We start from the raw sequence: 12,268 nt of genomic DNA on the forward strand, positions 1-12,268 counted from the left end.
GGCTCACGTCAGAACAACACCAGGATGAACATGTATGCTGTGTACTTCTTCCCCAGGATAAGAAACAGCAAGACACAATATAAGGTCTTAACCTGCTCCACTTGCCAAATAAAAGAAGTTATCATTGTTGATATTACATTGACCATTCTGCAATTACCTCATATAATGAATTGAAGTCTAAACAAAGATTTAAGCTAAAATATATCCTCTTCTGATATAATGCTTTCATGTTTCCTTAAACTTTGATAGAGCTGTTTTTAAAAAGAAGTCAGCAGTAGCTGACCCAAAGGGGCACAAGTTGCAACCACTTGACTTTCAAAAAAAATTACTTTCAGTGTAAAAAGGGGTGTCATTGGACCAGGTATGATTGCAAAGCACAGAGGGTCCTCATGCAAAAGTTGCCAGTCCATCAGTAGAATTCTCTATGATGCTCCCCCAAATGCGTGACCTTCCCACGCATTGATCTGAGTGCTGGAGGAAATGTCTTTTTGTTTGTTTTGCTTGTGCTGGCAGTGCTCAAATTACTCTATATGTTATCTACTATTTTAAACTCATTAGATAAAATAACTGTTAACTCAAATTCTCCCATCCATGAGTACTGTTATCAACATGTGTTTGGACTACTTAAGTCTAGGGACAGCCACAGAGCTATAAATAAAGAGCTTGTATATTCTTGCTTGGTGACTGTACTAGTAATCTGTCCTCCCAAATGATTCCAATTAGCCTGAGTTTGAGTGGAGGGTGGTTATGGGTATGCGAGGATCCACCGAACTTGACTCGTTTGTTTTATTCAAGGAGAGGGCAGCATCCACAGTTGACCACAGAGGAAACCCTCTGAAAGACTCTGGCTCTTTTCTTGAACATGATTGAGTTTTCATTATTCTTTTCTTTGCCAGAAATGTAACGATTGATATTTAGTAATTGAAGTGTAATTGATTTCCCAAATGTGCCTCCACTCGATGAAAAGTAGAGTCTAATCTAATAAGCACTTGCCAACTACCTTTTCCTCTTCTCTTTAACTTTCTTTTAGGACTCAGCCCAAAGCCATGTTTGCACAAGTTGAATCTGATGATGAGGAAGCAAAGAATGAGCCAGAATGGAAAAAACGTAAAATCTGAAGAATTGCATATGAGAGCTGTTTGCATGAGGGGGAAGCGTATTGGACAGGTTTTTTGTTTTATTTTTAATGTAATGAAAAATACATTTTTTGAACAGATTTTGTTCTTTGCCTTATTGAAACATTTAAAATATAGGTAGCTACCCTTCCCTAAAATTTAATGCTTATATTTTCTTATCTACAACTATTAAACTGTATTATAAGTAAATCAGAAACAGATTCTTAACCTATTACCGAGTACTTTAGGTATTTGGAAACTTTATTCAACCATTGGTCTTGTGCAGATTCTCATAACCTGGGGGAAGGGGATGTCCATTGGGATGTACATCTTGAGCAGTCCTAGCAGCGGAATGTGGAAACAGACATCAAAGAGTTTGCTACTTCTGTGTAATATCACAACAGTTGTTTACATAACTGTATAAATAATTAGGCTGCGTTCAGACCAAAGCACTGCCGCACGAGGAAAGAACATGCATCTGGTGACCCTTCTACAGCAGAGTCTGGTGGTTAGGTGCTAGGAAGCAGGTTTTGAGTAAGACCCGTGTGAGTTCAAGTCCTGCCTCTGCTCCTTCTGTCTGGGTCACCTTGGAAGACCTGTTCTTCTGGCCTCTGATGATAATCGTACTGCCCTCATAGCTTTGTTAAAAGGATTTGATGAGACTCCTTGTAGAGTGGTTAGCATAGTACCTGGCACACAGTAAATATACACTCAATATTTGCTGTTTTAAAATAGAGTAAGGATATCTACGGTGCCTGGTTTTGATCAGTGTTAAGTTGGGTGTAGAAATGCTTGGTAAATGTAAGAGCTATGAAAGGAGAAGGCATTAAGAGTCATTCTGAAAGACCCTTGTGCTGTAGTGACTAGAAAACTAAAACAAAAGGTGGCAGTTTGTCCAAAGTAATTACGAGCCAATAGAATACAGTCCTGTGGACCGCTTTCCCACAGACATGGGTAGTCCTGCAGGTCAGAGCATTCCTGCTGGACAGTTCCGGCATTTCAGGCCCTTCCTCCCGCCTTCCTGCTCTCATTTGTCTAGTGAATTAAATAATTACAAAAGTGAGTGATGATCCAAAGCACATGGTTATGCTTCTATGGGCTTTACATAACACCCCTTCCCCAAAATCTTTTTTAATGCCCAGACACAGCTTTCTTACCTTGGCAGTTCTGGGTAGTATTGGCATCCTTCCGTAGATTAAGTCCTAAAAACCATCATTCTCATCTACTATTCTGCCCTTTTTCCTTTGAGCTCCCTCATCCCTTGTCACATAGCTTATAGGTTACAAGAGGAAGAACGAACATTTGCTGAGTACCTACCTACTAGCTGATGACTGCTATTCTGAAGTCTTTACCTGCATTAGCTCACTTCATCCTTACACCCCCATAGCCCCCAAGTGGGTACAATTGTTAAACCCACTTTACAGATGAGAATAAAGAGGCTCACGAAAGCAAATAATCTGTCTGAGATCACATAGGGAGCGCTGTATGAAGACATGCAAGATCCCTAAGCATCAGTAATTAACTGCCCCAAGTTTCCTATTCTTGTGTAAGTACCTTCATCCAAACCAACCAATTACAGACCAATATTTTATTCCAGCTGTTTAGAATTTGTAAATTTATTGCTTCTTGGATAAAATTTACTGAAAACATTTCATATTTCCCCCCGGCTCAACATAAACATTGCACCATATGGAAGTATTCCTCTTGTACAGCCAGGAAGTTACAGGGAAGGGTTGGAGGGAGGAGTAAAACTTGATCGTAGGGGTCTTGGCGGAGTCTGCGATGACATAAGGGGAGAGAAAAGCAAATTCTGCACGAAGATGATTTCCTCATTGTTACCCACAACACAAGTGGCCCTTTTCATGCTGGGCATGATCTCTCTCACTTGAGAGAGATTTAGAAAAAAATTAATTTTCTCCACACAAGATTGGCAAAATACCCATAAGTATTCCAGTCTCGATTTTGGTGAGCGAGGACCTTCGAACCGGGGCTGGGCAAGTAGTGGTGCTCATTTGACCGGTAGTTGCATCACCAAGACTGACGTCTCTCAAGGCCCTCAAATGCCTCGCACCCTCAGGCCTCATTACCGTACCTCACACAGCCTCGTAGTTCCCGTCTTGGTCAACTACATTGCTCTTGGCTCAAATAGGGAACCTGGAAATCATCATAATGACCCCTTCCTTCCCCGCTCCCCCTTATTTAATCATTTGCCAGCTTCTATTCATGCTGTCTTCTGAATTTCTTATATTTGACCTTCATTTCTTTCCCTGCTGCCCTGTTAGAATTTGGACCCCTTTCATCCCTCCCAAGGAGACGCCCTCCAACTGATCTTCCTGTTTTTCATTTGGTCCTCACCTAATGCATCAGAGTTAGCTTTCTGAAACCCAAACCTATCACAGTAGTTTGCCTTTTAAAATTTTTTATTTTATTTTTTTGCATGTCACTTAGGACAGTCAAGATTTGGTCTCTCCCTGTCTTTCCTTTCTTGCCCAAACTCCTGCCCCCCTGCTGATCTTGCACATGGTTCCTAGGTCCAGCCACGTTGAACCAGACAGAACCATGTTTTTTGGCGCCTGAATGCCTTTCCACATGTTGTCCCTTCTTCCTTCCTTGTCTGCCTATTTTTTTTTTAAAATAGGGGGGCCAGTTCCCCTTCCATGACCCACCCTGGAAGACAGTTGCCCTCCTCTGCCCTCACAATTGCTTAGTACCTCTCCACTGTCGCCTTTTTTTGAGTCACATTAAAAATGTGCATATGTGCATGCTTGTGGGACGTAGTTTGTGAAAACTAAAGTGCACTGGGTTCTGAGAATATTCAATGAATTTGTTTAATGAATGATGGGAACCAGAATTTATTCACGTGTGTAGTCCTAGACCCCTGGCCCTGAGAGAGGGCTTTCAAAGGTGCTCATTCAGCATTTGGCAGAGAGAGCAGAGGGACAGGGAAGCAGGAGGAGAGGATACAGAGCACCGGAAATAGGAAGCATTTCTGCCTTGTGTGTGGGCAGGAGGAACACTAATACCTAACCCTGGTTTGTACCCAGGCTGCTTTGCCTTTCTCTGTTGGGATTTAGTCACATCACTGTTGTTACTGTTGTGATGGCTCAGGGAAGAAGCGGGATTGTAGACGGTTGTGTGTGTTTCTGGCATGGAGCTAAGCCACCATGACATCTTCAGGCACTCACCTCCTGGCCCGAGTTACCAAAGATCAGAGCTCTCTCTAGTGTGGGGGTTTCTGAACCTCAGAGGGTGTTGCTGAAGCCCCCAAAGTGTGCAGCATACTTGCTTATGCTCTTATACATATACATTTTCTGTAGAGGATCCATAGCATTAGTTAAAATTCTGGGGTATTGGGTATTGTTAGCACGCCTAGCATCTCCCAAGAGGATTGTATAGAATTGGGCCATTCAGACTTGAAAACTAAGGCATTCCCCTCCCCTCCCCCCCCAACACACACACACACACACACACACACAACACACACTACCAAACAAAACAAACTATGAAAAACTCTGACACACTGGTTCCCATTTCATCTTAGGCAGTTAATCTTATTGCTTTGTAGTCAGACCTTAATATTATCCTTTGAAAGGTTGTTAGCCTTCTGTTCCATAAAAAAGCAGAGGTCACGCCGAAGCCGGTTTGGCTCAGTGGTAGAGCGTCGGTCTGCAGACTGAAAGGTCCCAGGTAAGATTCCGGTCAAGGGCATGTACATTGGTTGCGGGCACATCCCCGGTAGGGGGTGTGCAAGAGGCAGCTGGTCAATGTTTCTCTCTCATCAACGTTTCTAGCTCTATCTATCTCCCTTCCTTCTGTAAAAAATCAATAAAAATATATTAAAAAAAAAAAAAAAAAAGCAGAGGTCATGATCCATGAAGGCAGCATCCTAAGATGGGCACTTGTTTAGGTAATCTAAGTGCAAAATGAGACGTGCTAATTTGAGAAAAGCTTTTCAGAATCAATATGACCATATCAAGTAACGGTGAACCCCTTGGTGTTTAATGACCACTGAGTTAGATGTGGTGGGAGGGAGGGAAGGCAACTGGTGCCTGCTTAGATGCTTAGATGTACACACACAGCTGGTCAGTAGCCCTTGAGAGCTGGTGAGCTTCACTCATTCATCAGTCTTCTTGTACATGAGGAGATCAGAAAATGGAGAGTTGTTAATAGACACCTTTTGAAAAGTATCAAATCACCATGACCAGTACTCTTATTTTTCCTTAATATTCTCACCAGAAAACTGAGAGAAGAGCAGGCCAGGAGCAAAGTGCCCAAATATGAGAGATTGTGTGTGTGTGTGTGTGTGTGTGTGTGTGTGTTTGTGTGTATGTAAAGATATGTAGGTGGAGAAGGAGCTTTGAGGGCAAAGAGAAGAAAAACTTGCTACTTGAAGTCGTTTTATGGATGAACAGAGTTCATATTGGTGTTTTAAATTTTTAAATTAAAAACATTTTAAAGGTATTTTACATGGCCCCATTTGTGATAGTAGTCATTAAAGAAAATTGGGAAAATGTTAACTTCTCATGGTAAATTAAAGATGGCCAAGGTTCTTTGACATAAGAGGATCACCCCCCCACCCTCTCCCTGGAATCTGAGCAGGCTCTGTGATAGCGTGCCCAGTGCTGTGCTCATTGTCAGGCCAAGCACTAAGAAACTTGCAGGTTCCACTTCCTTTCTCTTGGAACACTGGTCTTGTCACCCTGGCACCATAGTAGCCACAGGGAGAGGCCCACTGGGAGGAGAACTGAGGGCCTGGCCAGCAACCCCAACTGAACTCCCGGCTAACGGCCGGCACCAGCGAGTTATTGAGTGCCCGGGGAAAGCAGATCCTTCGGGGCCAGTTGAGTCACATCAGCTGCTGTTGCATGAAGCAGAGATGAGCCATCCCCTACTGAGCCCTGCCCAAATTGCAGATTAGTGAGAAAACGAAGTGATATTGCCATTATAAGAAATTGTGTTGTTTGTGATGCGAAATATATCATAGGAACCACCTAAAGGGCAGAAGTCATTCATTCATCCATATACAGACAGTGCCAATACTTCACTTCCCATTTTTTTCTTTGATGTATAATTTTGAGATTTATTTACTGTTCTTTTTAAAACAATTATATCTATTAAAATTGTATATTTTTCACTTGTTACACAAACATGTAAATTTTCTACATTATTATAAGCCTCATATAATCTTAGAGGCTACTCAATATAGAAGTAACTCCTATATTAACCATTCTCTTAGAATTGGTTACCAAGGTGGAATTATGGAGGAGTAAAAAGAATGATTCATATTTGCTTTGATAATAGACTTGTTATAATCTTTTATAATAGTTACCTTATCAGTGGATGTGCAGCTGGAGAGGACAAAGATGATTTTGGGAAATATTCCAAGTATACTGGGTTGAATAGTATTCCCTCAAAATTCCTGCCCACTCAGAACCTCAGAAGGAGATCTTATTTGAGCTTTTGTACATGCAATTAGTTAAGTTATAGATGCAGTCATAATGGAGTAGGGTGGGCTCTAAGTCCCATGGCTGGCGTCCTCATAAGAAGGTCGTGTGAAGACAGAGAGACACGCACACACCGAGGGAGAAAGATCAGCGAAGATGGAGGCAGATATTGGAGTGATGAAGCTTCTAGGTCAAGGACCTCCAAGGATTGTTGACATCCACAAGAGGCTCCAAGAGGCAAGGAAGGGTCTTTGCCCAGGGCCTGCAGAGGGAACATGGCCATGTTCACTCCCTGACTAGACTTCCAGCCTCCAGAATGCTGAGAGACTCAGTTTCTGTTGTTTAAGCCCCCCAGTTTGTGGCGGTTTGTGAGGCTCCTGGGAACAGATGCGAGCTCCACATGGCCGCACATCACAGCTCATTAAGGGCTCAGGATAAGAAAAGAAACCCACAAGAAGACTCTCAAGGTCCAGCATCGAAGTTTAGAGTCCTGTCTCTCCCCCGCCCCCCGCCCCGACCCCCCAGGCCTCCACTGTCAGTATGGACTTGACTTACTATGGTGGTTACTTTAAGCCACTGAGTTTTGGGGTAATCTGTTGCGCTGCAATAGACAGCTAAAACAGCTTGTACTCTGACTATCGAGGGTTGACTCCTTAAGATTTTGTTCTAGGGCAGTGAGGTCACTTAGCTTTTCTTGGTGGCATGAGAGGACAGATTTTATTCTACAGGATGGACAGGCTGTCAGGAACCACTGGGACAAACTCAGAGATCGTAGCTAGAAGACATCATTGCAATAGTCTTTTTCCAGTTCTGCTGTGTCAACACAGTTGCTGCCGCTATTTCATTTTCCCTTCAGCTGACTTGGTTGGACGTGGTTCCCTGAGCTGCTTGGTCTTATCCCCATCCTCGGGACAGACAGATGTCCAGCACTGCAGCCTCCTAGTCTCAGGTATCCATGAGGTTAGGACCCCACAGGTAAGTTTTCCTCACAGCTTGTTTTATTCAGGGTCCTCTTTGGCTGAATTGAGATGTTTTTGCTGTTTATAGGTCACTTTCAAGTGTGGTGGCTGACAACTGCCTCTCCCCTCAGATCTGCCTGGCAGAGCTGACGGGACCAGATGTCCGGTGCTGCTCCTCAGATCTCTGAACTTGATCAACCATGGCAAAGGATAAACATAGGAGGAAGGGAGCTTACTGCATTCATTAAGGAGCTTAGTCATTGCTATGTCTTGGAAGCAGCATGAAATATGAAGTCAGAAGTTTTGGGTTCATGTTTCTCCTTTGCTATTTACTAATTGTGCGAGTTTAGGGAAGTCATATACACTGGGAACCTCAGTTTCTCCGTCAGTAGAATGGGGACAATATTAATCATCCAACCCAGTCTTATATCCAGATGAAAGAAAGAGAGAGAGAGAGAGAGAGAGAGAGAGAGGGAGAGAGAAAATGAATGAACTTTACAAGCTATGAAATGTGAATATAGTAGTTGGTCTTGTAGATATTTATTATATTATAGTATCTTAGGGAATGTTCGCGAAGGGCATATCCTTAGAAAACAAGCCCAAATTCATATTAGCCCCATAAATAAGAACCGCTGTGGGAGAAGATAGGACACTCTGCCCACGACGGGGATTTGATTCTGGGAGTTTGAGAGGTTCTGTCTCCTGGGGAAGTTCCTCAGGCTTTGGTGAAGGTTATCTTAGGTGGACTCTGGCCTGGTTGATTCAGCTTCTCACGAACCCAGCTGGGACCCTGGTCCACCTCCTGCTGGCCTCGCTGTTGGCCATGTGGACTCTGACCCTCCTGGTGCCTGTGGTGACGGCATCGAAACCTCTCCAAATTTAGAAAAATGGGAAAGCGGTCCTCAGCGTTTCTCATAGGCTATTTTGATGCTGCCTTTTCCTTCTTTGCCGCATTTCTCCCCAGCACTAAGAAGTATCGTGTTCACTTCGTTGGGTGCCATGTGGTCTTTCCTTTGACTCCACTGCCTCTTGTTTATGAAACACAGGGAGTCAACCGTGACAAATGGCCAGCAGCCATCTGCCTCCAAAGGACAGAGACTCTTTTCTTCCCCTGTTTTGTTTTAAAAATAATAAGGTATTTTTCCTTTTGGGGGGGGGGATTTTTTTTATTATTCAGAGATACATAGCATCGAGAAAAACTCTGAAGCCAGGAGACCTGGGTTCCCACCCCAGATCGGGCAAGTTGAGCTCTCTGGAGCCTTGGCGACTCGGGGGATGTCATGGGTGTGAAAGCCCGTTGCAAACGACAAAATGCAATATGGATGTTCTCATTGTGGCTTCTCCTTCCCAGGCCCCCTCGCAGGGGGAGCGGCTTTTCAGAGACTCCTGGGAATGCTGTATCAGCGCATGTGTGTATTTGATCTGCAACAAGAAGGTCCTGAGGACCCCATGGCGGATTTATTTCTCACCTCAAAGATGTGCAACCCTGCTTTTGAGATCCGGCCCCTGCCAGCTCAATGCCCTACAGCCATTGTGCCCCACCTACAAGTTTAAGACTAGACTAGTGTTGGCCCTGAGTCTCCTGCTGATCCACCCCAGTGGCCATGGGTCTTATTCCGTCCAGCTCCAAGGCTTGCTGGACCCCACAGGGTGACTATCTCTTTTGCCAGACAGTGTGGGCTGTGGGCCAGATGTGTGGCCCTAGCCAGCTGTGTTCGTGGATTCACGTGCATCCTCCAGGACCTTTGTCATCATGAACAGTCCGAATCAATGAATGCTATTCTCATAATTTGTGTGTAGTTGGCTTCCCATGTTTCCCCTTCTCTGAGGGTCACATGGGAAGACAGGACAGCACATGCAAATGTCACTGCTTTATCTCTGAAGGTGTCGGCAAGCCGTCCCGCACCTCTGCTTCAGTGGGCCTATATGCTGCGGCCAGTGGCAGAGCAGACACTAATCAAGCAGACTGTATTTGACCCAGAAGAGCAGTGTTGTAATTGGGAGGCCAAGGAGACCAAGGCCTGAGCACCCATCAATTATCATTAAGACTATCATGTGTCACAAAACCCAGAGGAGGCGCAGAAGGCGGCCGGGATAATGGCAAGAGCGAGGTTGTAATCAGAGACTGGTGGGCTGGAAGGGACATTGGAGATCCTCCCTCTTCTGGACCCCACGTGTGAGCCCATGGAGCCCTGAGGGGCAGCCACCTGGGACGGGCACACTGTTAATTCATGGCAGGGCTGGGGCCGTAACAGAGATCTTGGATAGCAGCCCGGGTTCCCTCGCTCCACTCTCCTTGGGAGTCATCGATTGGAGGGTCCCAGCTGTGTCATGTACTGTGTGACCTTGGGCAAGGCTATTTCACTTCTTTAAGTCTCCGTGTTCCCACTATAAAACTGAGAAATTAATACTTCACTCATGGGCTGTTGTTAAGATTAAATGAGATAATTAATATAAGAAAAAGACTTAACCAGTGGCCAAGGGCACTAAATGCCCAGTAAGTGACCATGATGGTTATACGAAGGGCCAGGATACCATAAAGAATGATGCCTCAGTTGCTCTGTTGGACATAGATTGGGCCTAGCTAAGATGGGTTTCCCCACAATCCTAGACTCACCGTCTCTTAGCCTGGTCTGCCTCCATCGGCCTCGGAGTGGCTTTCAGAGGCGGGCCTGGATTCTGTCTTCCTAACGCAGTCCACGGAAACTGAAATCACTCTCTCCATGCTATCTTGCCAGCTTCCTCAGCCGCAATTAGTTATATGGGAGTCTATTCATTAATGTGAGGCTTGTGCTTAAAACTCAGATGGTTCTAAAAAAAAAAAAAAAAAAAGAAAGACCATGGACCCTGGCTGGAGTGGCTCCATTGGCTGCACATTGTCATGTGCTCCAAAGGTTGCAGGTTCGATTTCTGGTCAGGGCATGTGCCTCGTTGCAGGCTTGGTCCCTAGTCTAAATAAATAAAAATAAAGACTTTGGGAATCCAGAAATGAAAATTAGTGTTGTGTTTTTTTTGTTTTTGTTTGTACTATTTTTAAAAATACGTTTTTATTGATTTCAGAAAGGAAGGAAGAGGGGGGGAGAGAGATCAAAACATCAATGATGAGAGAATCATTGATTGGCTGCCTCCTGTGGGGGCCGAGCCCACAACCTTGGGCATGTGCCCTTGACCAGAATCAAACCCGGGACCCTTTGGTCCACAGGCCAAACTGAGCCAAACTGGCTAGGGCTGAAAGACTTTTGGATTTTGAAGGTTTTGATTGTAGGCCACTCTTGATCTTTGGTCTCCCTGATATCTTTCCCTTTTTCTCTCAATCTCTGTTTTATTGTTTGCTTTTTTCTTTTTTAAAGCCACCCCCAATTTCAAGGCTGCTCTGAGAGGAGGGAGGGAGGGAGGCACACAGCCCTGGCCTGGAGGGCAGCACACAGAGGCTCCGGCTCAGCCAGGTGGGCTGTGGACAGCAGGGGCTTGGGCACTGAGTGGGAGGAGAGGCTGCGGGGCTGGGTGAGGAAGGAGGGAGCGAGGCCCCGGAAGGCCTGCGGGATTAGAAGGGGCAGCTGGCTTCCCTTTGGCTCTGCCCCTCGCCCTGCCGCTTGGCAGGCCCAGCGTGTGAGCTGCGGCAGGTGGAGTCCATCTTGATTTTCCCACAGGGCTGCAAATTCGCACGGGGTGTGCGGGGGTGGCCGCGGGTCCTGCAAAGCCCGCCTTTTCCTCCGGGCCTGAGAGGCAGGCAGAGAAAGAGTTTCTGTTTGGTTTCTAAAGAAACCGAGGGCCGGGGACTTAACCCGACTTAAACAGCAGGTGTGGCTAAACCCCGGTGGGGAGGTCTGTGCCCCCATGGCAGCGGGCATGGGCAGTGCCCCTAAACATCCTGCCAGCCCTCGGACGGAGGGGAAGTGATCTGATCCTAGGAAATGCGCCCGGAGAGCCCGCACAAGTCAGGGCCATGACTGGGGTGTAGGCCAGGCCCCCGGCAGCGCCTGTCGGGGAGGATGCGTGTGTGGCCGCCACAGTGCTGACCTCTGGCTCAGCCTCGTCCTTTGGAAAGGGGAGGCGGGACCCTGCACCCTCCTGAAAGCCAAACGCCATCAACGCCGCCCTTCTCCCGCCGCCCTCTGGCATCTTGGGGGGTCTTACAACTTGCTGTAGGCTCTGGGTAGAGCCTGCTATGGATGCAGGCTTCTCCACATACAAGGGCGACCCAATGTCAGGAGAAAGGGATTCTAGAACATTAGACTGCGTCCCATCCCTGGGATAAGGATTAGAAATGCCAGGCCCCGGGCCCGCCCTGGCACCTGCATTTGTCCTGGGGCCCCAGGGTCCCAAGAGACTCCGACGCAGGAGGTGATGGACGCGGCTCCAAGACAGTGGACAGCGTTCCTGTTCTGTCTGATGGGAGCAGGAGGAATCCGGCGCCTTCACCACCTTGGCTGCAGGTGGCTGGGCTGCAGCTGGATCCCCAGAGCGGGACAGCAGGAGGCAACAGATCCATGTTTCTCATCAATGTTTTCCTCCTATCTCTTTCTCTGAAAATCAATGAAAACATATTTTAAAAAATGTGTTTAGTGTCAAATCAAATTAGACATAGATGAGAAGTGAAGTGCTCTTTTCAGAGCCGCTTGCCTTTCTGCGGCATGGTGCTGGACATGCTCAGCCGGGGAGGAGAGGGCCTCTGTACCTGAGGGAGCCGGGGAAGGGCAGTCCCCGCACATTAAGATAATGTGATTTTTTTTTTTCAGCCATTGGCTTT

At 46.1% G+C, this 12,268-nt stretch overlaps 1 protein-coding gene and 1 long non-coding RNA gene across 2 annotated transcripts in view; both read left to right on the forward strand.

The window, feature by feature from the left end:
- WDR70 (WD repeat domain 70) overlaps positions 1-1,216 on the forward strand; it is a 163,590-nt gene extending 162,374 nt beyond the window's left edge. Inside the window, exon 19 of the mRNA XM_036410445.2 lies at positions 1,031-1,216. Within this exon, the coding sequence (XP_036266338.1) occupies positions 1,031-1,118 (88 nt within the window). The 3' untranslated portion in view covers positions 1,119-1,216. The remainder of the gene's footprint in view (positions 1-1,030) is intronic.
- A 4,941-nt stretch (positions 1,217-6,157) lies between these two features.
- On the forward strand, positions 6,158-9,785 carry LOC123651215. The gene is made up of 2 exons (XR_006739768.1): positions 6,158-7,534; positions 7,650-9,785. It is a non-coding gene; the product is annotated as an uncharacterized LOC123651215 (long non-coding RNA).
- Positions 9,786-12,268: the final 2,483 nt, after the last annotated feature.

The sequence above is a fragment of the Pipistrellus kuhlii genome, unplaced genomic scaffold (assembly GCF_014108245.1).
Source record: "Pipistrellus kuhlii isolate mPipKuh1 unplaced genomic scaffold, mPipKuh1.p scaffold_m20_p_4, whole genome shotgun sequence".
Lineage (NCBI taxonomy): Eukaryota > Metazoa > Chordata > Mammalia > Chiroptera > Vespertilionidae > Pipistrellus > Pipistrellus kuhlii.